The following is a 26,932-nucleotide window of genomic DNA, read 5'->3' as shown; positions in this document are numbered from 1 at the left end:
TGCTGGGGTGTTTGCACTATGACATAGGGCAGTTCTTTGATGGCTCTGTTAAGCAACACAACCTCCCTCTTCCATGGTGCTCAACACCCGTGACAACGACAAATCTTGCTTTCATACCCAAGGGGAAGAGTGATGAGACTGTGTCTGGAGCCAGCCCCAAACCTCAGGGCCAAGACCAGACCCACGTCTTTCCTCTTAACAGCACAGCCCTGCCAGTGACCAGGGTCATGCTCGCAACATATTAAACAGACTAACATTTACTCAGAAAACTTTATTGTATCAAAATCCCACCTTACAAAAGTGCAAAGAAGAGTTGCTTTAGGCCCGTGCCCGCCCTGCAGAGGGAGAGCGGGGTCAGGGCCAACAGCCAGCACCCAGCAGCCCAGCAGCAGTCAGACATCTTCCAGCAAATTCCACTTTGTTCTGTGCTGCACAGCAGCTGCAAGTGGGATTTGCCGCCCCAAGATGCTGGCACAGGCTGGTGCGTGAGGAAATGTGCTGTGGGCAGCAGGAGACTCTGCCACGAGCAAATGAGACGGACCAATGTCCCCAGAAAGCAGGACAGCAGCACCAGGACCCTGTCTTGTTCCCAGGTCAGCCCCAGGATACACTCCCAGCTCTCACGAGTGACATCCCAGTGCAGCGCAGGAGAGGAACCAGCTCTCAAGCACTTTTATTCCCAGGTGCCACATCCTCACCCCCTTTAAGAACTCTGTGTGTGGGATAAAACATCATGAGTTAACCAGAAACCGTGCAAAGGGACTTTTTGTAAGGCACTGAGGGGGAATTCCTTCCCCACACCATCCCCCTGGGCCATTGCCACGTGCCCTCCTGCTCCATGCACAGTTCCCCAGTGTCCCTGGTTTTAGCCATTGCCAGTCAGCAGCCGGACCAGGATTCCCACCAGCAGGACAGAGACGGCAGCAGCGGCAGCCAGCACACGGCGGATGATCACAGCCCTCCACTCCACAGGGGGAAGAACAGGGACAACAACAGGCTCCTCCTGGGGGCTGAGCTCATGGTCAGGCTGTCTCTCACCCATCACGATGCCCTCAGGCAGGACCGTGGTGTCCCCAGTGTCCCCAGTGTCCGTGTCAAGGGAGGTGTAACCTGAGGGACAGAGGCGAGCGCTGCAGGGAGGCCGAGCTGCCCAGCCAGGGGCTTCCAGGCTGATGCTGCACAAGCAGCAGTGACAGTCCTGAGGGTCCTTTCCCAAGGCTTGGGGACACCGGGACACGCAGCTGCAGCTGTCCCAGGTGAGGCGGGCACGGGGTGGCAGTCCAGGCTCTTCCCTGGAGCAGCCTATCCTGTACCCCATTAGTGCAGGAGAGGTGCCACTGGCCCAGGGCCAGCAGCAGGCTGTGTGCTCTTGCCAGCCATTTGAGCCTCCAGGACAGACATGGCTGCCATGATTGGGAAGGAAAGGAAGAGGCTGGGTGGAGAATTTGGGCTCCCTGCCTGGTGTCAGGCCCAGCTACATACCCACAGCAGATGTTTTGTTAGCAGCTGTGCCACTGGAGTTCACATCTTCCACTTGTTGTTTCATTCCAGCTCGGACTTGAGCCTAAAAACACAGGGAAGAGTTGCTCTTCTCAGGGCAAGAGTGTCCTGCCCAGCCCAAAAAACCCTCTATTCTCCCAAGACAAGCATTCTCAGCACCAAACTGCTCCTCTGCTACAGGAGGACAGATCCCAGTTCACTTCAGCCTCCTCTTAGAGGGCTGTAGTGTTGTACTGAAACAGGAATTAACTCAGCACCTTTCAAGAATTACCAGAGAAAAGCACAATTCTCACCTCCTCTGCAGCTTTCCTCCAATCCATTCGGATGACAAAAGCCAAGAAGGAAAGGGCTTGCACGGAGATGCAAATGATCATCCCAACCCACAGACCTGCAGCAATGGGAAGTTACTTCAGGGAGGGCTTGAGGAAAACCTGCCTTTGCCAGCCACTGCCAGAGTGCCCAGGGACTTCAGCCCAAGAACTTTCAAGGAAACAGTTCCTGGGGGAGCTGGGAGTAAGCCTGGATTTCCTGGGACACACTCAGTGCCTGCCCCAAACACAGCAGTGTGCAATCCAGCCCCACTGACACAAAGGGAGGTCCCAGCACGAGTTCCAGGGCTGAGCCTTTGCTCAACACAGCTAAAACAATGCCAGCTGGAGGGCACACATACCTAACACCCCCATCTTGGCTGCAAACATCAGGGAGATGCCGATGGGGAAGCCGATGGTGTAATATCCGACGGCGTTGGCGATGGCACCCAGCTTCTGCCTGCCCGTGCCCCGCAGCACCCCGCCACAGGTCGCCTGAGGAGAGCGGGCAGAGAGGTCACTGCCAGGTGGCTCTGGGCCATGGCACAGCCTTGGGGACAGGGAAACCCACAGCACTCTCAGACCAAGCCAAGAGGGACCAAAGCCATGTTCTGGAGCAGGTGGCGTGGGGCTCCTCTCGCTCCAGCTGCCAACCCAGACACCAATAGATCCCAAGGAGCTTCCCCACAGTGTCCATTTCCCTCCCCCAGGACATGACAGGAGAAAACGGGCCAAAATTACTGTCTATTGAGTATCCCACTGTGCTGGGGGAACCTGGTATCTCTGAAGACCCAGCTGCTCATTTGTGTTGCTTTGATAAATCTGTAAAAAGCTGGAGCCTTGGCCAGGGGAATAGAGGAGGAAAAACTGGGCTGTTTGCAGCGATGCCAAGGGGCAGCTACAAGCACAGAGGACACTGAGGTGCTGCAGGTAACACAAGTGGCTGCTGTGACAGTTTCTCAGTTTGCTTCTCTCATTTTAACAGGTCCAGAGTGGGCTTCAGGCAGCTTTGCACCCCAAGCTGCAGAGAGGAATCACTCCACATGCTGGAATACTCACTGCTGTTGCATCCAGCAAGTGGAACGGACCAAAGATGAGCATCACTTTGGACACCAAGCTGACAATCTCCCTGTTGGGAAGATGTAGGGACTGATCAGGGGAAGCAGCACCATGCAGTCCCTGGTTCTCACACATCTTCCTCAATCAACCACAAAGGCTGATCCCAGTTCCCTGATCCCAGTTCCCTGATCCCAGCCTGCTGCCATGGTAGTGTCCCAGTGTTAGAAGCAGCTGTGCTGCCCAGGGACGCAGGGAAATGGGGAGGAACCTTTGAGGAACGTTTGCCAGATGGGGGTTTATGAACTCTTATCTGTCAGCAGCTTCTGGGGTATAAATAACACCTCCCAAGAAGGCAGTAATACTCCAAAGAAAGCTGTTAACCCACCTGTCATTGGTGAAGATGTATCCCACCACGTCCCTTAGGCTTCCCAGTAATGCTGCAACCACCACAGCAAAAACCCCTGAAAGAAAAAGGAATAGTCAAATTCCTTCAAGGGCAGCACAGCCTGCTCCTGACCCAGGCCCAGACCTCAGGGGCTTCATGTGGTGGGGACTGGACTTTGCTGACCTCAAATGGTACTGCAGCAGAGGATAAATCTGCTTTCCTCACTCTCCCCAGATACTCCCTCTATCCTCTGGAGCATGAGGACAGAACGCTAAACTGTGTTTTTAATTATCAAAGCCTTTGCACCAGGCTTGTAACAGGAAAGAGGAGTCAGGATCTTGCCTTGTCCAAAGGGTCCGAACAAGTGCGATTGGGTTCGTATGGGGGGGTCCCCACCCCCGTCAGAGGGAAACGGAACCATTTGCTGGTAATTGCCCTTTCTTCTGCTCTGCAGGACTGCACTGACCTGTGCACAGCAGTGCAGTGATGCAGGAGGTCTTGGCTTGTGCCACATCCCCTGCTCCCAAGGCATTGCCCACTCTGACACTCGCAGCCACGCTGATGCCCAGGGGCACCTGAGAAGCAGGAGACAAGAGGAGGTGGGTGACAGCAGAGCCTGCAGTGACAGCAGAGCCTGCAGTGATTTTATTCTTCCCCAGTGGGGAATTTGGGACAAACTGGCATTGCTGCAGTGAAGGGATTTTCCACCTGCAGCACACCCTGGCTGTGCAGCTGCATGGCAGGCTTGAGAGGCATCCCCTGCCTGGTACCAAGCCCTGTTTCCCACCTCAGCACTGATCCACAGAGCCATTGTTTTGGGGTTACTCCCAGGCTGTTTGGGGTTTCACACCCCCAGCCCTTACCATGTACGCGACACAGGCGAGCTCGTAGATGACAGATTGTGCACCCAGCTCCACCACACTGATCAGCCCTGGAAAAGATTTGCCACCTCCTTCACTGGCTGAAAAGGAGGCATCTATCCCCATGGAATAGATGGGAACACTTGCAGCATCCTGCAGACCCCAACCCTGTAGGTGAGGAGGCTGCTGCTGGCAGGGGGGCTCTGGGGACACGCTCAAGCAGCAGCCACCAGGAACCAGAAGGAAAAGAGGATTGGGGCTCACCAGCCAAGAAGCTCCCAATCTCAAAGGTCCACCACTCAATGCACATCATGATCATGCCAGGCACTGCCAGCCAGATGAAGGAGCCCCAGTCCACGAGGCACTCCCTGCTCCAACCTGACATGAGGAGGTGAAGCAGAATGAACATGTGTTCTCCATCTCCTCCCCTAAAGGGGAGCCACATCCTCTCCTGGACACCCTCTGAGGACCACCACCCCTGCAGCTCACAGGACATCAGCCCAGGACTGCTGCTGTGCCATGCTGCATTCCTGAGACAGAATAATTGACAAGAATGTGTTTGGAGCTACAGTAAAGGCCTTGAGGACATGGCTACAGCATCTTCCCACTGTGAGGGGATGGCAATCCCTTTGTCAGGTGCTGGTGACAATGCCAGATTCTCAGGCCCAGACACTGGTATTCTGAAGGATTAAGGTAGAACAGTACCTCCCCAGGTCTTCACATGGATCTTCTTCCACCACATGTAAAGGACGAGGAAGATGACCTGGGTGTACTGAGAAACCATGTTAGCCCAGGCAGAGCCCCTGGGGAGAGAAAGAGACAGGCAGGTTACAAGTGATCCTTCCCCACCTCCTCAGCCACAGCAGGACAGACCCAGGGGCACCCACAGCAACCTTGCTGCAGATAAGGGACAGACCCCTCCAGCCTCAGCTTTGCAGACTGGGGGCTGGGGGGAGGAGGTGGCACAACTGGGCACCCAGGACACCCCCTGAGCCCTGAGCAAACCCCTGCACCCAGTGAGAGACTGTCACCAGCCCTTCTCACACTTACACCATGCCCAGCTTCAGAGCATAGAGGAGGAAGGCGTTCATGGCCGCATTGAGGATGTTGGCTGCAATCCCTGTCACCACCTGAGGCATGATGATCTCCTGGAAGCCAAGGAGGAACTTTGAAATTTGCTTCCCCAAAATGCAGCCCAAGCCCCATCCAGTGAACACAAGGGAGACCTCCAGCAATGCCCAAGGAGAAAGCCAAGAAGGCAGCTCATGTTCCAGGTGAGGCTGGGCTGTGTGAGACATGCAGGAGGTGACAAGCAGAGCTCGGGAGCTGGTGCAACCCATAAAACACAGAGTTGGGAAGTAGGAAATGGAACCAGCTAAAGGAGATTCCCACAGCTCAGCCAGGGCTGGCTGGGGAGCTGTGCATGACACGTTCCTCAGCCCAGCTCTCCCCAGAACAGGGTGAACTTTGATTCCCAAGTTTGACCATGTTCATGGGAATACCTTTATTCCATGGCCAGAAGCTGGCTAATTGTACAATACCTGACTCAGTAGATATCTTGTCAGCAGCTGGTACAGAAACGCCGCCTGCAAAAGTCAGGATTCAGTTCATCAGCACACTGTGGTTCAACAGCCAAGTGCCCACTGAACACTGACAGATCAGTCCCCCACCACCTTCTTCCAAAACCCCTGTGCTCCAGCTGAAGCACTGCCAGCACCCAAACCCAAGAGTGACAGAAAGCACATCTCATTCCCACTGGGAAGACAGATCAGTCTCCAAATGGGAAATCTCCAATGCTTCCTCATCAGCGTGAGACAGCCTGGAAAGCTTGGAAGAAAGGATAAACCTGGCGACCCTTATCCCACAGGGGTACTGCTCCCTGCCTCAGAGGAGTCAGAGCCCAGCAGCTGTGAGTGTGGGAACAGCTCCAGCCTTTATCTCAGGGTTAAGAGTGAGGCTGGAGGCCCTGGTTCCAATGTCCACCACCAGTTACGTGGCCACAGCAAAAGCCTTTGCACAGGAAGATGAGAGAGCCCCTGTTTGCTGGTCCAGGAGCTGCACATCTGGTACAGCACAAGGTCAAGGGGCACATTGTAAAACCCCAAACCTGCCCTGTGAGCCACACAGCAAAGGCCCTCCCTCCTTTCCCTGGTGTTACTAAGGGATACAGAGCTTCCAACAGCTTTAGTAGAGACTCACAGGAAGTGCTGGAATAAAGATCATCACGTAGAGCTGAGTTAACCTGGAAAGAGAGTTGTTTCCCCAGTTAATGATACAGCAAAGCAAGAGCCAAGCCAAACAGCATTGCACTCAAGCTCCAGAGAGCCTTGATTTCAACAATCCGTGGCAAATATCTGATCCAGAAGGGCTGGATCTCAGCCCTGACCTGGAGACCTCGGGGTCCTGTCGGATGAGCAGGAGGATCCTCTCAGTGTTGATGAAGAGGGCCCAGCAAGGGAAGCAGAACAGCAGCAGGATGAGGATGCCCCGCTGAAGAATGGTGCCCACCTGCTTCAGGTTCTTGCTGCCATATGTCTGGGTTGGGAGAGAGGATCAAGGTGGGCATCACAGGGAGCCAAAGGGTCTGGGCAAACGCTCAGGGCAACAACAGGACAATTAAATGCCTTTCCCATGCCCTGCAGCTGCGAATGCCAGGCTGGCTGGGTGTAACTCACTCTCAGGCAGATCGCAAATCCTTTGGTACCCAGGCATGACCCAGGGCTCCTTGGGGAGGAAGCAGGCTCCAACCAGAGTGTTTGCAACCCTGTTCTGTCTGGCAGCTGCCACCCCCCTGCCCTTTGTGCCCAGATCACACTGCACAGGAGGTGAGACACCACCAGTAAACCCCCCCAGGCACAGGAAAGGGGGAGCTGCTACAGACCTGGGTCATCAGCGTGTCACATGCTGAGGCTAAGCCAGAACCGATGGAGATGCCTGTCACGTTGATAACCTGGAGGAGAGACAGGGAGCCTGGCCCACAGCGCTGCGTCCCTCCCAGCTGGGTGGGGAGACAGTTCTGCTACAAGTTTCTGGGAAGTTTTCCAGTCCTTCTCTATTTCTCAGAATAACACAGTCTTTTTAACTAAATAGCCTCCTCTCCCCTCTGGTGGGGAAAAGGATCTCCTAGCAAGGGGTGAAGATCTAAAGCACCACAACAAACAGTGCTGCTCTTGGATACATGCCCTGGTCTGGCAGGTTCAGAGAGCTGGCCAGAGGCTCCCAGCTGCTGGCCTTGCACTGGCACAGGCACTGAGTGCCCAGCTCCCCTCTCCTGCCTGTGCTCAGGGCAAAAGAAAGAACAGGGCCCTCACATACACATTCTTACAGGTTTGGTTTTTTCCTCTCTCCTTTTTTTGGTGACACACAATTCATATGTTTGAAACCCAAGGGGAACTGGAGCAATACATACAGACACAGCCAGGGTCACAGCATCCAGCTCGGCTTTCCCCAGGTGGCCACAGAAGATGGAGCTGACCATGCTGATCAGGAATGCCAGCAGCTGGGCAAAGAACTGGGATGAGAGAAGAAGGAGACAGTGAGATGAAGACCTGTTAGGATGGTGGAACACCACCCGTCCCCCAGGAGCCGGACTATGAGTGCTCAGGTTTCCTGGTGTTTCTGTCCATGTCTCAAGCCAGGGCTCTGCTGAGGTCCTGGGAACCCATCCCTGCTTGCCAACACTGCTGGGCAGGGAAGGCAGCCCCAGGACTCACGGAGGCTCGCGGTGGCTTTGTTTTTCAAAGCCCACATCTACCTGCCCTGTGGTGTTTTGGTGTTACACAGCCAATCTGCCAGGTGACCTCATTTCAGAGAGGCTTAAGGGCTTCACTAGAAATCCTCTTTCCCAAGATGAAGGCTGCATAGAGAAGGGAAAATAAAACATCCCAGTGCTTTTCCACATTTGCTTGCATGTGTGGAAAACTATCCTCCAAAACCACAACATCCACTCCTCCTGGAGAGACACCAAGGCCAGTCTGTGTGTTCCTTGCCAGCAGTGCGTAACAATGCTGCAGCAGAGATTGATCTCCAGACCTCCTTTTCCTTTGGCAGGGGGATGTGCCCTCTACAGACATCCAGAGCACAGCTCAAACCAGATGGCAGGAGTTAGGGACATTTATATCCGCCGAGGGGTGGCCACAGCTGGAAACCATGCCCAGGAGCTGTTCATGCTCCTTCCCACACAGCAGTTGGCAAGCCAAGAGCCCAGAGATGCTGGAGAAGCAGCTCTGAGGGGTCAGAGGAAGAGCAGAACAATCCCTTCTCCTCTGCAGACCTCCCACTGCTGCCTGCAGAGGCAGTCCTGCTGCCAGGCCCAGGCATGTTCGACTTCCTGCTGTGAGTAATCCCCACAGGAGAGGTCTGTACCACCAGCATCATCTCAGCACAGTGTTTATCATGAAACGATCATTAAACAGCAGCTGTAGGTATGGGTTCGAGGTGTCTGTGCACGCGGAGGAGCAGGCTGTGCTGCAGGCTGGACGCTTGAGGGGACTAAGAGGGCTTGATGCGCTCAACTACAGTAACTGAAACTAGTCTAGACTTCCCCTGCTGACTGAACACAGCAGGTCAGGGATTTGATGTCAGGGAGGGTGCCTCCGAGAAGTTTAACAGTCGGTACTTATTTACCAGATATAGCACATAGACTAAAAGCACCAAATTTCACACGCGATTGATTAAGACCAGGGCTGTGGTGCGTGGTTCCCCTTGGCAGAAGCCTCTGCAAAATGTGCTCAGCATGGTCTGTGCCAACTGCCAAAGGGTCCATTTCCCTCCAGAGGGTCCAGACAAATGGCAAACGGCAGCTCCAGTCCGGGGAGGATTTCAAGACAGCGAGTCATAAAGCACCTTTGCACCCAGAGCCTGCTGAAAGGGCCAGCTATGGACCTGGCACTATGCACAGTGACTCGCTTGTCACTCAAGGGGCGAGTGACAGTGGCAGTGCCAGGGCTCAGGCCTGGTTTCACCGAGCAGATTAACAGCTTAGTCCCCCTCCCCAAGCCCACCACTCCTCTTCCAAAGTCGTGCTGCAGGGAAGCAGAGGGACCACGATGGGCAGCAGCAAGAGCTTCTGGGGCAAGGAGTAGGGATCCAGGCGCCAACCCAGGCATGAAGGGTGGTGGAGGGACCCCGCTGGCCCCGGCGCGGGCCATCCCCGCACATCCCCGATCGCAGATCCGCGCCCGGAGGCTGGAGGCAGCCGAAACCCGGCGGTACGGGACCAGCAGGGCCCGAGGTCTCCCTCCTCGGCATCCCGGAGCTGCCGGGGAGCGCTGCCCGGCTCCGGGCGGCCGAGCCCCGCCGCGATCCACGTCCCGGGGACGCGATCCCGCACCGTGTCCCCCGTGTCCCTCCCCGTTTCTCCCCGCCCAGGGTCTCACCACGGGCCCCGCCAGCCGGGCCAGCTCGTAGCACTCGTGCCGTGCTCCCGCGGGCAGGAGGCGCCGGGCGCCCCGCAGGCACCGCGCTACCCCCATCGCCCGCCGGTACCGCCGGTACCGCCCGCGCCGCCTCCGCCGCCTTATGGGCACGGCCCGGTCGCCTCCGCCCCCGGGGCCCCGGGGCTGTGGGCGGGGCGGAACGGTTCGGCACAGCTCGGTACGGCACGGGCAGCTCCGGGTCCGGGAGCAGAACGGGAGTGGGACCCCCACGGCCGTGCTCTGACCGCCTGGCGGCAGCTGCGGATTCCCCACACACGTGCGGGCCGGAGCCAGAGCCCATCGTGGGGTTTGGGGGGGTTGGGGATCCCCTGTTTGTGGTAGTGGTTTGGGGATCTGCTGTGCAAAGGGCAGGGGACGCCCCTGTTTGTTCACCGACATCTGGAGCGCTCCTGCTCGTCAGCTCTGGGATGGGGATCCCCTGAGAAGCCACGTGTTGACCAGGGGTTCACCAGAGGTCCAGAAACCCCCAGGTGGTGGCTATGAACTGGGGAATTCCTTGAGGGATGATGGTTTAGGACTCTCTAAGTGCTGTCTGTGAGGTGGGTCCCCCAACACATGGGCTGTCAAAGGCAGGAACGGGACATTTGAGCAAAGGAATGTCCCCTCTGCCATCAGCATCATGGAAACAGTGGAGGGCAGCCGGCTCTGGGCAGCCTGCCCTTCTCCTCCATCCGCCCACCAACACCTCATGAGCAAGGATTGTCCCTGATCCAGGGATTCTCACCCAGCAGGCCGGTGCCCAGTGGTGCAGCTGGCAGGGGGAGGAGGTTGGAATGGCTGTGTTTGCCCAGCACCTGGCAAGAAGCAGATTTGGTTTGGGTGGGAGGCTGGGTTGTTACAGGAGTGGAATTTTACCTAAGCGCAGGGACTCGTAACCAAGTAGCTGTAACCAAACCTATTGCTAATGCATGGAAAATTGCAGTGGAAAGTGGGTCTCAGTTTTCCAGCTGTTTAAATGCTGCCTTGATGCTTTATAGCTGTGGTGTCACCAGCTCGAAATGTAATGTCTTGTTAATGTTTCACTTATCCCCTTGTCCTTTCAAATGTGACTTCAAATGTGTCCTTTCAATGTGACTTCACTAAAAAATTGTATAGTAGTAGTGGCGAGTCACAGTCATTCTGATTTTAAGTGCCCTGATGAAATCAGGGTATTTCCAGACAAAAGAGTGCTCCTCTCAGTGATCCTTCCCTCCTCCCCTGTGGCCAGTGGTTGCAGGATGGTGCTGCAGGGGCAGCTAGGAAGAAACAGAAATGGTTATCGGAAAAGGTGGCAACAGGCTGGTGGTGTGATTGTCACCAGCCTGGCTGCGAGACGGCCCGAGGGTTCCTGAGGTGCCGTTATCTCCCGTGGAGGCAGAAGGGAAATGATAAGGCTCAGATGGTGCTATTCATGGTCCTAAATGAGCAGTGCAAGTGTGAGTCCCTTTGAAGTCTACTGGTGACCCTGCTGAGATCAATACCTTGGGCTGGCGAAGAGCAGGGAGAGAATCAGGCAGAAACCTGTGGGAAAAGGACTTTGAAAATAAAAATGACCATTTTTTCAGGCTTGGGAGAGAAATGTTGCCTCCCAGTCCCAAGAGCCAGGTCCTGGGCTAACCCCCAGAGAGCCAAATACACACAGAAGGGCTGTGATTGAAATCCCTTCCCTTGTGTTTTGCTGGTGCTGTTTGAAACCAACTCTGGTCACTTTCAGAAGTGCTGTTCTGTGTTTCCATGGTGAAACGTGGATGCCAATCCTGCTGGAAAGTGGCAGAATGGGTACCCCAGGACCTGGCTGGATGAGCAGGGATGCCCTGAGGCCTCCCCCATCACTGGCACAACAGACCTGGCGCTGCCTCTGCCTCTGTGGCAGGGACGAGGATCTTGCCAGCTGCCCGATGGGATTCAGCAGGACTCATCTTCCGGAGCCATAGATGATGAGGAGGGTCAAAGGTACCACCAGCTGCCCTCAGCAATCCGGATATTAACAGGATTGCAACACCAGTTGGAAGAATTTGAAGGGTCAAATTCCATGCGGTCATTTTAGACCTCCAGTGAATCCGGAGCAGCATTTTGGGAGGCTGATACCTTGACGCAGACATGTTTAAAGGAGTTAATGTGTGACCAGCCACAATCCAGATGGCCTGCCCTGCTGGAGCTGGTTTCGGCAGCTGGGACCCTGTTCAGTTATCAGCGATGCTGATGTGACTCCAGAAGAAAAAAAACTGAGAGGAGAAGGATTGCAGTTGACTTGCATCATGTGCAGAGCAGAATTAGCCCTTTTTCCCCCTGCAGATTCCCAGCAGGATGGCTACACCAGGCTTTCTCTGCATATGGATGTCCATAATCTGAAACAGAGCCAACATCTTGCTGCTAAAATACACCCCACAAATATACTCGTAATTAAGAGCTCTCAAATAAGGAGAATGTCAGCACACAATGGATTTATGTCAAGCACTGATCTGTTTGAATTATGTCCCTTCCTTTAAGAGGCTTTGCTGCTGGCTGATGTCTGCATACTGTGGAAAATCCACTCCCCTCAGTGCAACGTGGAGTTCAGAATGCAGCTGAATTAAAAAACTAAAGAGCCTTTTACAATCAAATTAGCTTTTAGGATCAGATGATCAGAGCCATCAGTGGATACTTTAGGGTAACTCAGCTGTTTAAGTGTCGCATCCAGATGGTTTTTGAACACTTCCAGGGATGATGACTCCACCACTACCCCGGGCAGCCAATTCCAAGGCTTGACCACCCTTTTGGTGAAGCATTTTTCCCATATATCCAACCTGTTGCAGCTCGAGGCCGTTTCCTCTTGTCCTATCGCTTGTTACCTGGGAGGAGAGACCGACCCACACTTGGCTACAATCCCTCTCCAGGGAGTTGCGGAGAGCGATAGGGTCCCTTTGAGGCTCCTTTTTTCCTGGCGGAGCTCCCCCAGCTCCCGCCCCGGTCGCGGTCCCCGCTTGCCGTGCGCGGTGTCCCCGGCAGATGGCACCGGAGCCCCGCGGGTCCAGGCGCTCCCGCAGCTCCGGGAGCAGCGGGAGGGAACCGAGGGGGGACACGGATCCCCTTTCCCAGCCGTTCTTGTCTCCGCCCCTCTGGCTCGACACTTTTAACCCTGCCGCATTTCCTCAGTGTTTGTATTGTTCCGTGCCGACAAGGCTTTAATAAGCACCGGGTGCCTACTAAACATCCATGGAAATCCCAAAATTTGCCAATCATTTGCCAAATATTTGGCAAATACTTTGGGGAAAAAATACTTGCTAAATACTTTAGTGAAAAATATAGTCTCTACTAGTCAAACCGGGTGCAATATAAAAAGAAACAGTGCTTATAAAAAATGAATAGGAGTTAGGAAAGTGCAGTTAGGTACTGGCTCTAGATAGACAAGAAACTGCTTATTAAAAGCCTTGGGATGCTGTCCTGACACTTCAATTCCAGTGCCTCAAGCTGGTTCCCAAATGAGCATCCTGAACCTGTGATCCTGCTGCAGAACCAGCAGCTGGGCAGGCACTCGCCCACCACATTTTAAGCGCTCTCATGGTGTAACCTCAGTTCAGTCACACCTCGCTTTGTGATGGGTTTTTTTTTTGTTAAGAACAGCTGTTTCCTCATTTTATTTCATTGTTCTTCAAGAGAGAAATGTTTTTGACTTGTTCTGTATTTCAGAGCATCTTCCTCCTGCTTTGTTCACTAAAAGAGGGGACAGACGTATTAACTGCAGCTGTAAATATTATTTTTACAGCAGAATATTTATCTTGCTGCATGGGTTGGTTGAGTTCAGGGTTGCAGACTTAAAAAACAGCTTCCCTGCCCTGAAGAACCCAGATACTTAATTAAGGGAGATAAGGCAGGACAAATGAAAAACAACACAAAACTTCCCTTGCTTTGAACCACCTCTAGGGAGCAGGTCTTGGCAAGAGAAAAGAGAGATTGTAAAGCTGTAATAATAATAATAATGATAATTAATTGTATTTATAAAGCATCCCCTAATGGCTCTCGATGATACACAACGATTTTAAATACAATTGAAAGCAACAACAGTAACAAGAAGCCAAATAAGGAAGGCTTGTAAAAATAAAGGTGTTTATTGCAGTAGATAGTAACATTTAAGTGTCCTGTTTTGGGGCTCTTCTGTAGCATGGACACACGGACATCAGTCGGGAGCAGCTGAGGATCCCACAGTGAATTCTGCAGGCTTGCAGATTGCAGACTTTGATTACAAAGAGCAAATACATTTTACAGCCTGGTTTGCATGTCACTGTCTCTGCTTTATTTCCTTTCTGTATGCCAGCCAGACAGACGGTATAGCTCAGTGCAGCCCAATTCACGTTTATGTTTCTGGATTGGCTTTCAGGTTTCTCTGCATGCATTTGATAGGGGTAAATACTTATTTATGCTCGATTTTGGAAACAAAGAAGGATCCAACTCTTCCTTTGGGAAGGCTGGACCTACCCCCACGGGGCCAGAGGGAAGTCAGAATGGTTTGGGTTGGGAGGGATCTCTACGAAAGGAGTCCTGTGAGGAGCGGCTGAGGGAGCTGGGGCTGTTTAGCCTGGAGAAAAGAAGGCTCAGGGGTGACCTTATCACTCTCTACAGGAGGTTGTAGCCAGGTGAGGGTCAGCCTCTTCTTCCAGGCAACAGCGACATGACAAGAGGACAGCCTTAAACTGCACCAGGGGAGCTTTAGGCTGGACATCAGGCAGGACAAGATCTTCACAGAAAAGGTGATTGCGCACTGGCATGGGCTGCCCAGGGAGGTGGTGGAGTCACCATCCCTGGAGGTGTTTAAGGAAAGTCTGGATGTGGCATTCAGTGCCATGGTCTGGCTGTCCCGGTGGTGTTTGGTCATAGGTTGGACTCGATGACCTCAAACGTCTTTTCTCATCCTAGCTGGTTCTGTGTGATCCTGTGCGTGTGATCACAGCTCTCCCACGGGCCGGCAGACCTTCCACTGGAGCAGGTTGCTCAGAGCCGCATCCCGCCTGGCCTTGGACACTCCAGGGATGGGGCACCCACAGCTTCTCCGAGCAAGTTGCGCCAGCTCTCCTCCCAGGAGACGAATTTCTCCCTAGTAGCCCACCCAACCGCGGGCTGTGTCAGCGTGCAGCCCTTCCCCGCTGCGCTGTCCCTCCGGGCGCCGCTCCGTGCCCGGGCTGCGCCGGCCGCGGCTCTGAGGGGGTGGGGGGGGCCGGGCCGGGCCGGGGCGGCGCTGCCCGAGGCGGGGGCGGGCGCGGGGCCGTGCGGCGCGGCAGCGCCCCCTGGCGGGGCGGGGCGGGCGCGGAGCGGAGCGGAGCGGGCGCGCAGCGGGAGCGGAGCGGGATGGCGGGCGCGCTCACCGACGTGCTGGGAGAGGTGCTGGTGGCCGCCGACGGCGAGGAGGTGGCCGTGTCGGCGCTAGCCGCCCGCGGGGTCTCCCTGGTGGGGCTCTACTTCGGCTGCAGCCTCGGCGGCCCCTGCGCGCAGCTCGGCGCCAGCCTGGCCGCCTTCTACGGGCGCTTCAGGGGGGAAGCGGCGGCGGCCGGCGGGCAGCGCCTCGAGATCGTCTTCGTGTCGGCGGAGCAGGAGCAGCAGCAGTGGCAGGAGGCGGTGCGGGCCATGCCCTGGCTGGCGCTGCCCTTCGCCGACAAGCACCGCAAGGTGAGACCCGCGGCCGCGGCCGGGCGGGGGGCGGCGGGGCGCGCCCCGGGCTTTGTCTGGGGGCCGCGGGGCTCGGCCGGGGCTGGGCGCCTTCCAGAAAGTTCCCGGGGGAGCTAGGGAAGCGGCGGGGAGGTGGCGGCCGCTGTCCCGTGGGGCGACGCCGTCTCGCCCGGCTCCTGCGGGGCCTGGGAGCCGCGGCACCGGGGGAGCCCCTCTGGGCTGGGCGTCGTGGTCTGTGCGGGGGCCGGACCCGCTGGCCTCGCCGGGCCCCGCAGAGGAGCGGGGCTGCAGGTGAGGTGTGAGGGGAGCAGCTCCTCCGAGCCCAGACACGGGCACGGCGTCGTTCAGGCGGGCGCCCGAGGAAACCAGACCTTGGCGTGGGCAGCGGACACGGTGCCCGTGGGCTCCTGCGTGGGCTTGGGCACAGAAAGGAGCCGTGGAAGGACACGCGGTGGTTGAGGTGCGAGTGAGCCCGGCTCGGCTGGGAGCTGCTGGTGAAGCTGCCCGGCCAGTTTGTGGGATGGGGTTTGTTCCTCTCGTTCGGTGTGTTCGATACTCTGCAAGTTACAGCCTCTCATCCGTAGAGTTTAATCTGAAAGATAATGGACAGAAAGCACGCTAAGACCCAGACGGGGCAGGCTGTGAGGAAAAGGCAGGCACAGGCTGAGCCTCCAGTTCCCAATGAGCTCGCAACGCTTAAAAGAAAAAAAAAAAATCCTCTTTACAAATCTCATCTCTGGAAGCAATTGAGTAAGAATGGAAAAGATGGTGCCCCACAGTGCCATTTCTAAACGTCTTTCTGGTGAGTGGTTGAGGCCGCGGGTGTGGAAGCAGCAGGCAGGCTCTGGCTGGGCTTTGGTTGGGGTTGGGATAACGCTGGTACTTGCAGGGCTGGGGGTGGCTGAGCCACCTCAGGCATCCCCTGTGTGTGGACACCGCGAGGCTGTGTTGGGATGAAAGGGATGAGAGGGATGACATCTTCCTGGATGGGTCTCTGAACCCTGCTCTGCCAGCACTCCGCTCTGTTCCTTAGGTAAAGGAATTGTTAAAGGAAAAGTTGGCCGTTGTCTGGCAGTGCCATGTGATGTCCCTGCTGCTGAGAAGAGATGTAGCTTTGAAACATGGATTTGGCTTTTTTTATCTTGTTTGCCACTGGCTTTTTGTCACTTAGCCCACAGTTCTGCAAAAACTCACGTATTTAATGCTGTGCACCTGGATAATTTTGCTGCCCAAGGCCCCCAGTTTGCCCCTTTGAAGTCCCGACACTTCTAACTGGGAGCTCGCCCAAGTGGTCGGGATCTGAGCAGTTTCATTAATCAGAGGAGCTGCAACAGAAGCTTCATCCGTCAGAGAAACTACAGTTTAACTCAGGTTTCTTTTAAACCAAACCCTCTTCCTACAGGGATGTGAAAACACTGTGGTTCCAATTAGTAGCTGACCATTTCCCTACAGAACATTTCAGATTATTTAGATGGTGGGACTTCTGCTTGCCATATTTGCTTTAAAAATTCCACTGCAATGTAGTTAAATGGTCGGGAAATCATAGAAGTGGAAGGTGGCATTAATTTTACATGCTGGCCAATGCTCCCATCTATTAGATTGCAAGAAAACATGAAATAAAAAGATTATGGGGTCTTAAACTCTTATTCCAAGAAGCCCTGAGTTAAATTCAGGATTATTTTTGTGTGGAGTGTAAAGTAATTGAAGCTCGTGCTGTATATTTTCAAAACTAAGCAGATGTGATGTGGCTTTGGAGGAAGCTTAATCTATGGATAACAGAGGACCTATTTGTAAGTTGTAAGGGCAATTATGTCAGGATATCAGATTTCTAAACAGGAGATTTATAACCTGTAGCTCAGGCAGTTAGAAGTTTCCTTGTATAATAGGCTGATTTTTTAAATAGTCGGGTTAATGACCTGACTCCCCAGAAAAGCACAAACTTTCTATTTTTCAAAAACATGCCAGCGAGAGCTGGGGATGTCGAGCATATGTTCAGTACCTCACGGGCTTAATTTGTTTTAAAACAAAAGCATTAGAGGAATGTAGGCAGTGCTTTTGAGTTATGGTTCCTTTGCACTAAGAGATACTCCTAAACCCCAGCGAATTACACAGATTTATGGGAAGAAAGGGCTCTTATGGATGCAGGGTAGAGACAGCGAGAGAAGTGGGAACACTAAGAGCTCTGTCCCTGAGCTCTCAGCTCCCTGTCCTTGCAGGTTACAGGGCTTGTTTGGGAGAAGCTCTCCCCAGCAGGGTTGAGTGTGAGTGATGCCCAGGCTCAAAGACCTCCAGAAGTCCTTTCCAGCCAACACTTCCCATTATGGCTTGGTTACTTTATCTACTGAGGCCATGAAAGCTTTGAGGAAAGATGATGGCTTCCTATCCTATATAAAAGCATCACTTTTGTTGCTCAGAATTATTGAAAAATATTACTTTTAAGGTCCATCTGTCATTGTGCACATCGTGTACTCTGCATTTTTCTACATCTCTCCTTCTTCCAAACCGTGGGCACCAGACGTTGATAGATCTTAAACCCCAGGCTCCTATCTGGGTTTGCAGTAAAATTCCCACAGTCCTAAAAGTAAATTAGCATCTAACTCTGATGATTATTGGGGAAAGTAGTAGGAATTGTCAAAGCAAACAGCCACTCTCCGTTGAATGCCTCGGTAACTCAATAATGCCGGGGTGCAGTTACCAGGGACAACCAGTCCAATTGGAGTAACTTCAGCACACAGCAATTTCTGCCTCCAAACCAGTAATAAAAGAAAGCAGTACAAGTCAGCAAACATCTGGCCGTGGGGAAAGCCTTTGATTAATGAGGAGGATGGCATTATGCCTCCGTCTGAGCCGCAGCCAGACCTATTATTGGGTGGGTTTTTTTGAAGGACAAAACCAGAATGCGCCAAATGAGATTGGAGGCCTTTAACTTGTGGTGCACATCCCTCAGTTAAGTTGTTCAGCCCTGGATTTGGGCATCCAAAGGTAGCTTTTGGTAATTGATTTGTCTTCTGATAACTGATTGGTCTTCTGGTGTGGCTGAGCAGAGCATGGGGGAGAAGATGTTGCTCTGTGTCTTCATTTTGTTTGCGGTTTTGGTTTACCATCGCCCCGTTGTTACCTGTTTGCACGGACATCTGCTCGAGTTCTGGAGGGTTGATTTAATAACAGCTTTAGTCCCTGATTGCTGCTGAGACCCTCAGTAGTGTAAACAGCCCCCATCTGCCTACATGCCCTGATGTCCCCCAGAGCCCACAACGAGGTGTCTCCCTCCCTGCTGTCGGAAGGATCCCAGACTTCTCCTGGTGAGCTCCACACCATCCCTGCTGCAGAGTCCACCTACACTCGGGGTGAATTTGGGTGCTCTTCTAGGCCTTACGGCACACTGGCTGTTGGAGGAGGGCACAGCATGCTGTGCTGCTGTGGGACATCTTGGTCATCTCTGCTAAGAAAAAGATAAATTGTCCACATTCTTCATTGCGTAGCTCTCTCACGTAGTTCCACACAGGAGTGGGAGAAAGGAGACTTGGGGTGCTGGAGGAGAAAAAGCTCTACAGTGAGGGAGCAGCAGTTTATCTTTCACTGTTGTTTATTTGCCTTTGCTTTTGTTTTTACTTGTTACTTTCTTGGCCCAGTCATCTTCCTCGTTCCTCATTCTTTTTAATCTTGGATTTTCTCCTGACGCTTGCTCGGTGCATCCACACAGCGCCACAGTGGTGTTGGGGCTGTGCTTTGCCTCTCTTGTGTTTTGTGTTTTTCTGCTGTATTTATGCATCTGGTTGAGAGTTGTACAGATTTTTCTTGGGAAGGCTGAGATGCTTCTGTTCTGGATTTAAATAAATGCAGAACATGTTGATTGTTTTTCTGTGATTATTCAGTCAAGTATCTGAAAACAATTTGAGGATCTCCCTTTGCTCACACTGGTAAATTCCATTTGGTTGGGACAGAGTGTTTTCCCTTTTTCTTAAAAGATCATTTATTGTGGGAACCTCTCCTAATAGAACACCAGGTACTAATTTTGTAGGTAGTCTTTGTGCAAGAAATGGTGGGGAGAAGATAGAAATGTCATTAAATTAGACTGTACACAGTATTTTTGTGGAGGAGAAATCTTCAAACCCTTGATTACAGTTTAAGGTACACCGTGATTTTCAGGGACTCAGAACTTTTCTGTTTGAAATTGCCATCTGCTGAGATCTGGGAGGCAAGTGGTCAGCACAGATGTGGGATTTGTCTTACAGAAGATTTTGTAATTCACTTGAAGCAGCTTTTGAATTTCATCATATAAAAATATCTAAGTAATCACTTTCAGCTGTATTCCTGATTTTATATTTCTGGGGTGGGAATGTATATGAACTCTTTGGCTCGCGGAGCTGTAGATTTGAAAAATATGGTCTTTTCATGACATCAGGCTATTGAGTAAGAAGCAAGGCATTAGCAGCACCAACTGATTCTTTGTTTGCTTTGAAACTCGCTGGTTCTGAAATGTAAGAATGGGAGATGTATGAAGGGAGCAGAGGGAAGCCTGTGTGCTGTTTTTCATTGTGGCATCTTAATCCAGATGTTGAAATGAAAACATTTGTTTAAAAATGCTCAGTTCACAATTTCGTTTGTTACTCTCAGGTTGCAGGACTGAGCAAAGGAACTTTACTTTGTAAAGTAATCTGTGCATAGTTCTTCTCCAAAAATGCATTCTTTAGAGGCTGAACACGTAACAGCTTTACAAAAGAGAGTGCAGAACAATGGAGTGTTTTTCCCTGTGATTTTGGAGACGTTCAACAGTGAACTCCAATTATGAGTGAGGAGTAAGCTATTCAGTATTTCCACATTGTGCAGATGACATCGAAGCCAAAACATTTTGACTTCTTCTTGTTGTTGTTGATGCCTTTTTTCCAAATTATTTCTATGTGTTTTTTACACAGCTTTGCTGTGTTTTACACCCTCCATACAATTAGCAGTCCTCTCTCATGCCAAGACCCTAATCCTCTGTGAAATCCCCGTAAGCGTCAGTAGACTGCGAGTCTGGGGACTGTGCCCTGGTCCTGTGAGAGTTGCAAAAACATCACTGATGTCCATGGAGGTTGGATTTCCCCCCATATCCAAACTGTTGCCTGCCTGAGCGCTTTCCCTGGGGGAGAATTAATAGTTTAAAAGTCTTGCTGACGTGTTGTCTGCTGTGGTGTTTATTACATCCTTCGGTGGGTAATTGCCCATGTTTTAGGACCTGCTCTGAAAGTCCTTGGGCATCTTTCCATTATCAAATCCTCCTGGCTCCAGGGTGGGGGGACAAGCAGTTTGCTAATCACATGATTGGCTCTTGAACAGGGCTCTACACGTCCCATCCCAAAAACTGACATCAGGTTTGCGTTGCCTTCGCATGGTGGCTTCTTCAAGTGGTTCGGTAACAGTTTGAAATGCAGTAGCTGTCTCCTCATTCACTACTCCAAACAATCTTTTGGTACTGTTGCCCACAGGTATTGCTTAGTCCTAGAAAGTTTGGGTGAGATTCGTTATGAGTTCATTGCTGACAGGTTTGGGTTTTGGAAGAGTCCAGGATGTTTTAGAGTTTTTTGATCCTTTCTCATGGACAAACTTTTAGTGTTTCAAAGTGGCACGTGGTGGGGTGAGTGTGTGGGACTGGGGTAAGGTTTCACTTCTCCTGAATTGCTTCTGGGTAGAGCTCTCTGTTTTGCATTCCTGTTTTTTTCATCCATGCTCCCAGCATGGAAGTTGGGGCATGGTTTTAATCTAAGTCAAGTCAGAAAATATTGCACTTTTTGGTGACCACACCATGGGGATTCTTGTCCCAACCCTCCTCCCCAACAATCCAGTTCAACACAGTGATTGCCTCCTCCTTATTGCTAGAGTTTGATGTGAAATATAGGGATCTAGGGAAACTAAGAGGGCATGGGAGGCTGTAGTACAGCAGGCTGAACTCTGAATTCAACAAAACAAATTTGAGCGGCGCTTGCCTGAGCATTTGTTTGATGAGAAGCTCATTGGTGTGTGTGGATTGCTTCTTCCTCCTTCCCCTCCCCATTTTTTTATCAGGGAAACAAGTTCCAAGCAAAATATTCCAAAGTGATATTTAATTACTCTTTAAAATGCAACTATTTGTCTTATCAGCCATGTGGATTTCTATTTGCTGCTTTGATTTGACAGTTAGTAGTTTGTAATTTTTGAAAAGCTTACACGCTCCAGGAATCTGTGATTTTTATGCTTTTGAAAGTCGAGATGTTGAATTAACTGCAGCTTTGAACTATTCACAGATAATTTCAGGCCCCCCGCTTTCAGGAAATAACAAGCTGACTCCTGAGCTTTCAGGCTGGGTTAAATACTGAATAATCACGACTTTATAGCTGCATGTGCTCTCTAAACTGGTTCCATGGCACATCACAGCGTAATGCACGATAGGTTTAAAATGTTTTTGTAGACAGATCACTTTGTGCTCGTGCCATCATCTCCAGATAATAATGGTTGGGAAAGGAGGGAGTACTGCCAGCCTGGGAGGGTGCTTGGATTCATTACAGCTTGGGCTTTGGGCACATTAATTCCTCTCTGTTCTTGTGGTGGGAGCCCAGATGGGGGACCTGGGGGTGTTCTGGGGAGAGGGCTTTCTCCAGCACTGCCTTGATGTCCCTCTGCAGAGCAGCTTCCTCTGTGCTGGCTAGAACTGCTGCTTCTCAGCTGATGCTCCGTAGGCAAAAAAACCACAATCAAAGTTAAATCTGTAGGTTGTAAATTAAAGACAGGGTCAATGGAGAAGCTGGGAGTGGGATGAGTTGACAAGTAAGCAGACAGACCTGTTAAATTCTCTCGTGGGAAAGTGAATTGTATGAGTATTTCAGATTACAACATGAGTGCCTTGTCTGATAGCTGATCACATTTTCATCATCTCCGTTTTCCAAGGAAAATGCAGTGTCTTATTGATTTGGCATAGAGTACACACAACTAATGGAAGGGTGGAACTAAAAAGATGCAGGAATGTTTTCTGCATACTCTCACGTCTGTCTTTCAGCACTGTGAACAATTGCAACCAACAATTAATATGTAAAGAATTTGCAGCCTTTATTTAGTGTGAGTGGCTGACTGCTCAGTTGCGTCAGGGTGGTAGCTGAGCATCTGCAATCTGATCAAACCCATGCTGGGGCTCAGCAAGTCCCTCTGGCCTCAAAACAAAGGGATGGGAGCCCTCAACAAGGCACAGGGCAGTGTGGGGGTACAGGGTCCCCGCCTGTGTGGGGAGATCCTAAACACCATGAAGAATCTGGTTTGTAAAGGATGCATTCCGAGTGATAGGTGCTGTTCCAGCTGTGGAGACCAGGAATGGTGCACGGGAGGAGAGCAAACCCTCACCACAGCTGAAGGTTTGTGATGAGGAAGGCAGCAGGGATACCCTGGAACAAGGCTTGGCTGCTTCTCCAGGCAGACAAAGCACTGTAGCAGCAGGGTGGTATGAGAAATTAATTGCTGGGTGGTTTTTGCAGCATTGGAATCTGTCCTGCCCAGCCAAGAAGAGAAGCTCCAGGGTCCTCCAGCAACATTTTGTCTGTCTTTGCAACTGTGGCTAAATCCAGCCTGACTTAAAAATATTTTAATGGCTAAAAGGTGCAAAAGTCCCTATTTAAAATGAATTTGCCAAGAGGAATCAGATTTCAATTACGTGTTTGAGGTATAAAAAAATATCTGGTGGCATCCTCAGCTGTGGGCTGAGACCCCAGGGAGTGGGTGGCAACTGGCACGAGGGGTCAGAACCCACCAGGAGGGTTCTCAGCAAGGCTGGGCCTTGACAGCTGAGAAGGGAACATTATTTTACATTTCAGGGCAAGGATTTAAAAATCTGGGTGAGAATTAAGTAATGTTTGCAGAAGAGAGTATAAGGCGACTGAAACGAATTGCAGCTGGATGAGCGAGCCGGAGAGAGAAATTCTAGTTCTCCCTCGTTCCCAAGAGATTCCCACTGGAGAGATGAAGTCATAGCTATGACTTCATTAGTGTTAGCTCAGGATGCTGACAAATGAGCCCGCTAGATTTGCGTCGGGCCAGCTGACGGGGACACTGCTCTGGCTCTCTCCCTGTGCCCTGACAGTCTCTGCCCTTGCCACGACGGTGGCAGAAGCGAGCGCCGCTTCCGCAGCCAAGCTGATCCAGCTCAGCGTTTGCTTTTGAACTGCCGCCGCTTCATCCTTTGTGCCAGCTCTGAGCTGGCTTTGATAAATCCTGCTGGGCAGAAGGCAGCAGCCCAGGGATGGGCGAGCAGCAGCTCTGCAGTAGCCAAAATGTCTCCGTCAACGCCCGAGCCTGTGCCTGGCGTGGGGAGCATTAATGGTGCCCAGAAGTTCGAGCCTGGCTTCCAGAGCAAACAGAGGGGTGTAGGATCTCACCCTCATGACTCTCAGCATTGCTGTAGGAGTCCCTTTTGGAAAAAGTGTGAAATTTATTGTAATACGTGCTGAGGATCTTATGGCGGATCTGAGCTGCTAAATCCTCTAAACCTGAGCCTGCAACTTCATTGACAGGGCCTCTCACTTCACTCAGCTCCAAGCTTATGGTTTCACTGCTCCAATATTTTTCCATACATGGAAGCATTCCTGCCCCAGCCTGGGCTAATCCTGACATGCCACTGCATCTGGATGTTAGCTCATTTCTCGCAGCTGACACTGTGCAAAGGCAGATGTCTGAACTTACTTTTGTTTAAATAGATGTAATTCAGCCAGCAAAAGTCTCGCTCCATAGGTAAGCACGGGGGAAAAAAAGAAAGGAGAAAAGCCTTAAAAAAGGGGGTTTTTTCCATTTTATGAAGCTCCCAGGGCTGTTGGGTGGATGAATTGGTCACCAGCAATGCCATACTTTGGAAATGTGTGGTTTAATTTGCAGAGGGGTAACAAACCACGGATTTGTTGTCTCTAAACCCATCTCCTTTCTGTGGCTCTGTCAGTGGAGAGGGGCCCCTACCCATCCCATTAGAGGATGCTCCTGGTCTCTCTGCTCTGCTCTACTGGCTCTTCAAAGTCTCTGGACTGTTTGATGTGTACTTAGCAGCTCAGTGGTGCTGGGGCTGCTGTACTCCTGCAACTGAGCCGAGCGCCTCGGCCATACCAGAGAAAGAGGTGCTTGTGCTGCTGAGCTGCTGCTTGAGCCGGGGGCCTGTTTATAATCCCTTCCTCACCGGGGCGGGCTGTAGGATTTAATTAAATGTCTGTGAGGTGCTCTGCGAGCCTCTGCTGAAAGGCCCTGCGTGAGGGCAGTGCCTTTGAATAAAAGCTAGAGACCCTCCTCACCCGCTGGGAAAGAGTTGGAGCTGAAGCAGTGAGACCCAGGCTGTTGAATCTGAACAGATGTTGGTTCTCCCCCACTTGGATAGTTCAAAAGGATTATTCTGCCTCTCCCAAAATAAAGGAGAAACACAGGGATTTTAGTAGTGTTGCCAGGGATCTCGGCTCCATCCCCTCGTGCTCGCTGCCGGTTAAAAGGTTGCACGCTGGGCTGGAGATGTGTGTGGAGTGTTTTGGTTGTGTTTGCAGTTCAGCATCCACTTGCGTGGCCCTTACTGGGGGTCCCAGTTTGTCCACTCTTTGCTTGGCTGCTGCTGTTGTGTGCAGGAATAAGGCAAGCTGAACTGAGCCAGGATAAAACAGGTTTCAAATGAACCAAGCTGTGTGATGGCGTGGGAAGGAGATGACAATTTCCAGATCTGCTGTTAGATCTGTGAAGCAGATGAAACTTCCTTTGTGTGACTGTTTCAGCCCCTGAGAACCAAGTGAACCAAGATGTCCTCAGCCCTACCGAGGGGACCCGTCTCCCTCTGCCTTTCCAAGTGCAGTTCAGGATCTGAGCAACAGCAGCACCCTGGTCCTTGTGCACAGTTTTGTGTCTGGTGGGATTTTCAGCATCAGACAGGTCACCAGAGCATTAGAAATGTTCTTCCCCTTCATGTTTTTCTGACAACTGTTCTGTCGCTCTCAGAGCAAATCAAAGGACACCAGGCTACAAATCCTGCCTTGCAAGTACCGCCTGGGTGTTTGGCTTGCAGGATTGCTCCTCTTTTATCAGCTGATATCTGGTGTTTTAAGAGGGCAGGGAGCTGTGCTTATTTGCTTCTGAGAGGCTGATGACTCTACGAGCTGATTTTTTAGGATGCTCCCTTTTTGATTCAGGTTTGTGGCCATAGGACAGAGGTCCCTGTGCTGTCACATTACAGGCTGCTTCTAATGAGCTCTTCCCTGTAATCTCTGCTCGGAAATTTGCAAATAGCTGCGTGCTTAGGGAAATCCTGCTGGCTTCACCCCATGGGCAGGGAAACAGAGGTGAGAGGGGGCTGGGAGCTGGATGAGTGACCAGAGTGGAGCTCTGCCACTGCCATGATTCCCAGGTCCCAGCACTCCAGTCTCCCAGGAAAAGCCCCATCTCACACAGCACGTGAACGTGACCCTGAGATTGCGCTCTACTTCCCTCAGCCATTGCCCCCCGCTGCCACTGTGCCGTGTGCTTCCAAAATCGCTTCGTTCCAGGGTTAGAAAAGACCCATTTTTGTGTCCTAAAGCACTGGATTTCACAGACAGAGAAGGGGAAAGGTCTTAATGCCTGCAGCTTGATCTGCTAATCTGAAAGCATGGGAAGTTGTTCCTAGGGAGATTTGCTGCCTGGCTTTCTCAATGCAACTTTGCACAAACAGGGTTTGTTCCTACAATGAGCCGGAGCAGCTGGATGCCTCCCACCAAGATTGCTGATATTTAGGTCTTTGATTTTGGCAGAGACACACAGCAATAAATTAAATGAGTAGGGGAGTTTCAGAGAGTAGTACAGATGGTGGGAAACTGAGGGTGGGGACGATTTAAGTGTTAACGTATGGCACAGCTTCCACTCCTTTCCTTCTTAAAGGAATGGAAAATGATATGGGCTGCTGTTCCAGGGATTCTGCCTCCTCCTTGTCTTCAGAAACCTGCAGACCACCTCTGTTACAGTGTTTTCTTGATGATCAAGAAAGGAGAGTCCTGTGTGTGCTCCTGCCTGTGGCACAGCAATGCCTTTGGTGCCTGTCTTCATCCCAGCCTGATCCTGGTTTGCTGCATACTTGGTTTTCTGCTTTTCTCTCTGGGAAAGGCAACTGTTAAATGAGATTTCTTCTGTCTTTTGCTTTTTTTCCTCATTAGGTCTGACCTGGTTTTGCTTTTGTTAAGCTGTGAGGTTCAAGTGAAACTATTTCATTCCTTTATCCCCCTCTGTCTGCATTAATTCTGTGTCCTGACTGATGGTTTAATTATTGTACATGACAGGAGCATCCAGGGCCTCGATTGGCAAAAGGTGTTTATTTCTTAGGTGGTGCACAAAGTAGATTTTTGTCACCCTGCTGGCTCCCAGGACGGGTTTTTGCCTAGAGAGGCAGTTTTCAAACCAGTTAATTGCTACGTTGTGAAGCAGAAGGGTAGGTGGCTGTCCGTGCCTTTCCCTGCAGGCGCGTCCCTGCCCGCTGTGTGGGACCAGTGGCTCTTCAGATGGAAAGATGGGGATGTGGTAGGCTGGGAGGAGCCTCCTAGGTTGGGAAGAGCTGTTTTGGAGAGGGATGGTGAGTGTGGGAGAAGCAGGTGGATGGAGGGATGGATGGAGGGAGAGAGGCATGAGGACCAGGCTGGAGCAAGGAGTGGTGCCTCACCTGAAGTCACTTTGCTGCAGACAGCCTGGATTTGAATTGCAGGAAGGCTCCAGATTTTATTCTGTTTTAAGAATTAAACTCCCTCTGAGCCCTGCATGTTTTATGTTGTTTTTTGG

The 26,932-nt window shown here is 51.8% G+C and overlaps 2 protein-coding genes across 3 annotated transcripts in view; one reads left to right on the top strand and one right to left on the bottom strand.

Moving 5' to 3' along the window:
• Window positions 1-256: 256 nt before the first annotated feature.
• Window positions 257-9,599, bottom strand: SLC47A1 (solute carrier family 47 member 1). Its single transcript, XM_048324950.1, has 17 exons — window positions 9,491-9,599; window positions 7,522-7,623; window positions 6,994-7,062; window positions 6,499-6,647; window positions 6,312-6,354; window positions 5,654-5,698; window positions 5,163-5,260; window positions 4,818-4,915; window positions 4,377-4,490; window positions 4,116-4,183; window positions 3,719-3,827; window positions 3,253-3,328; window positions 2,868-2,937; window positions 2,171-2,303; window positions 1,794-1,888; window positions 1,483-1,564; window positions 257-1,110 (listed from the first exon to the last, which is right to left on the bottom strand). The coding sequence occupies exons 1-17, from the start codon at window positions 9,584-9,586 to the stop codon at window positions 866-868; spliced, it is 1,692 nt and encodes a 563-aa protein (XP_048180907.1). The 5' UTR covers window positions 9,587-9,599; the 3' UTR covers window positions 257-865.
• A 5,209-nt stretch (window positions 9,600-14,808) lies between these two features.
• Window positions 14,809-26,932, top strand: part of NXN (nucleoredoxin) — a 47,913-nt gene continuing 35,789 nt past the window's right edge. The window contains exon 1 of one of the 2 annotated variants that reach the window (XM_048324618.1): window positions 14,809-15,169. In XM_048324618.1, coding sequence (XP_048180575.1) covers window positions 14,852-15,169 — 318 coding nt within the window. In that variant the 5' untranslated portion in view covers window positions 14,809-14,851. The remainder of the gene's footprint in view (window positions 15,170-26,932) is intronic. The other variant, XM_048324619.1, reaches the window with a different exon arrangement.

Source organism: Corvus hawaiiensis, chromosome 20 (assembly GCF_020740725.1).
Source record: "Corvus hawaiiensis isolate bCorHaw1 chromosome 20, bCorHaw1.pri.cur, whole genome shotgun sequence".
Lineage (NCBI taxonomy): Eukaryota > Metazoa > Chordata > Aves > Passeriformes > Corvidae > Corvus > Corvus hawaiiensis.
The sequence above is the reverse complement of the archived record's forward strand: the minus strand, read 5'-3'. Positions and strand labels throughout refer to the sequence as shown.

Excerpts from the sequence above, each read along its gene's own strand:
- SLC47A1 (XM_048324950.1), bottom strand. The coding sequence starts at position 9,586 with ATGGGGGTAGCGCGGTGCCTGCGGGGCGCCCGGCGCCTCCTGCCCGCG. Across the intron at positions 4,184-4,376 it reads GATTGGGAGCTTCTTGGCTG|GGCTGATCAGTGTGGTGGAG; the intron begins GTGAGCCCCAAT and ends AATCTTTTCCAG. Across the intron at positions 2,938-3,252 it reads TACATCTTCACCAATGACAG|GGAGATTGTCAGCTTGGTGT; the intron begins GTGGGTTAACAG and ends TCTTCCCAACAG.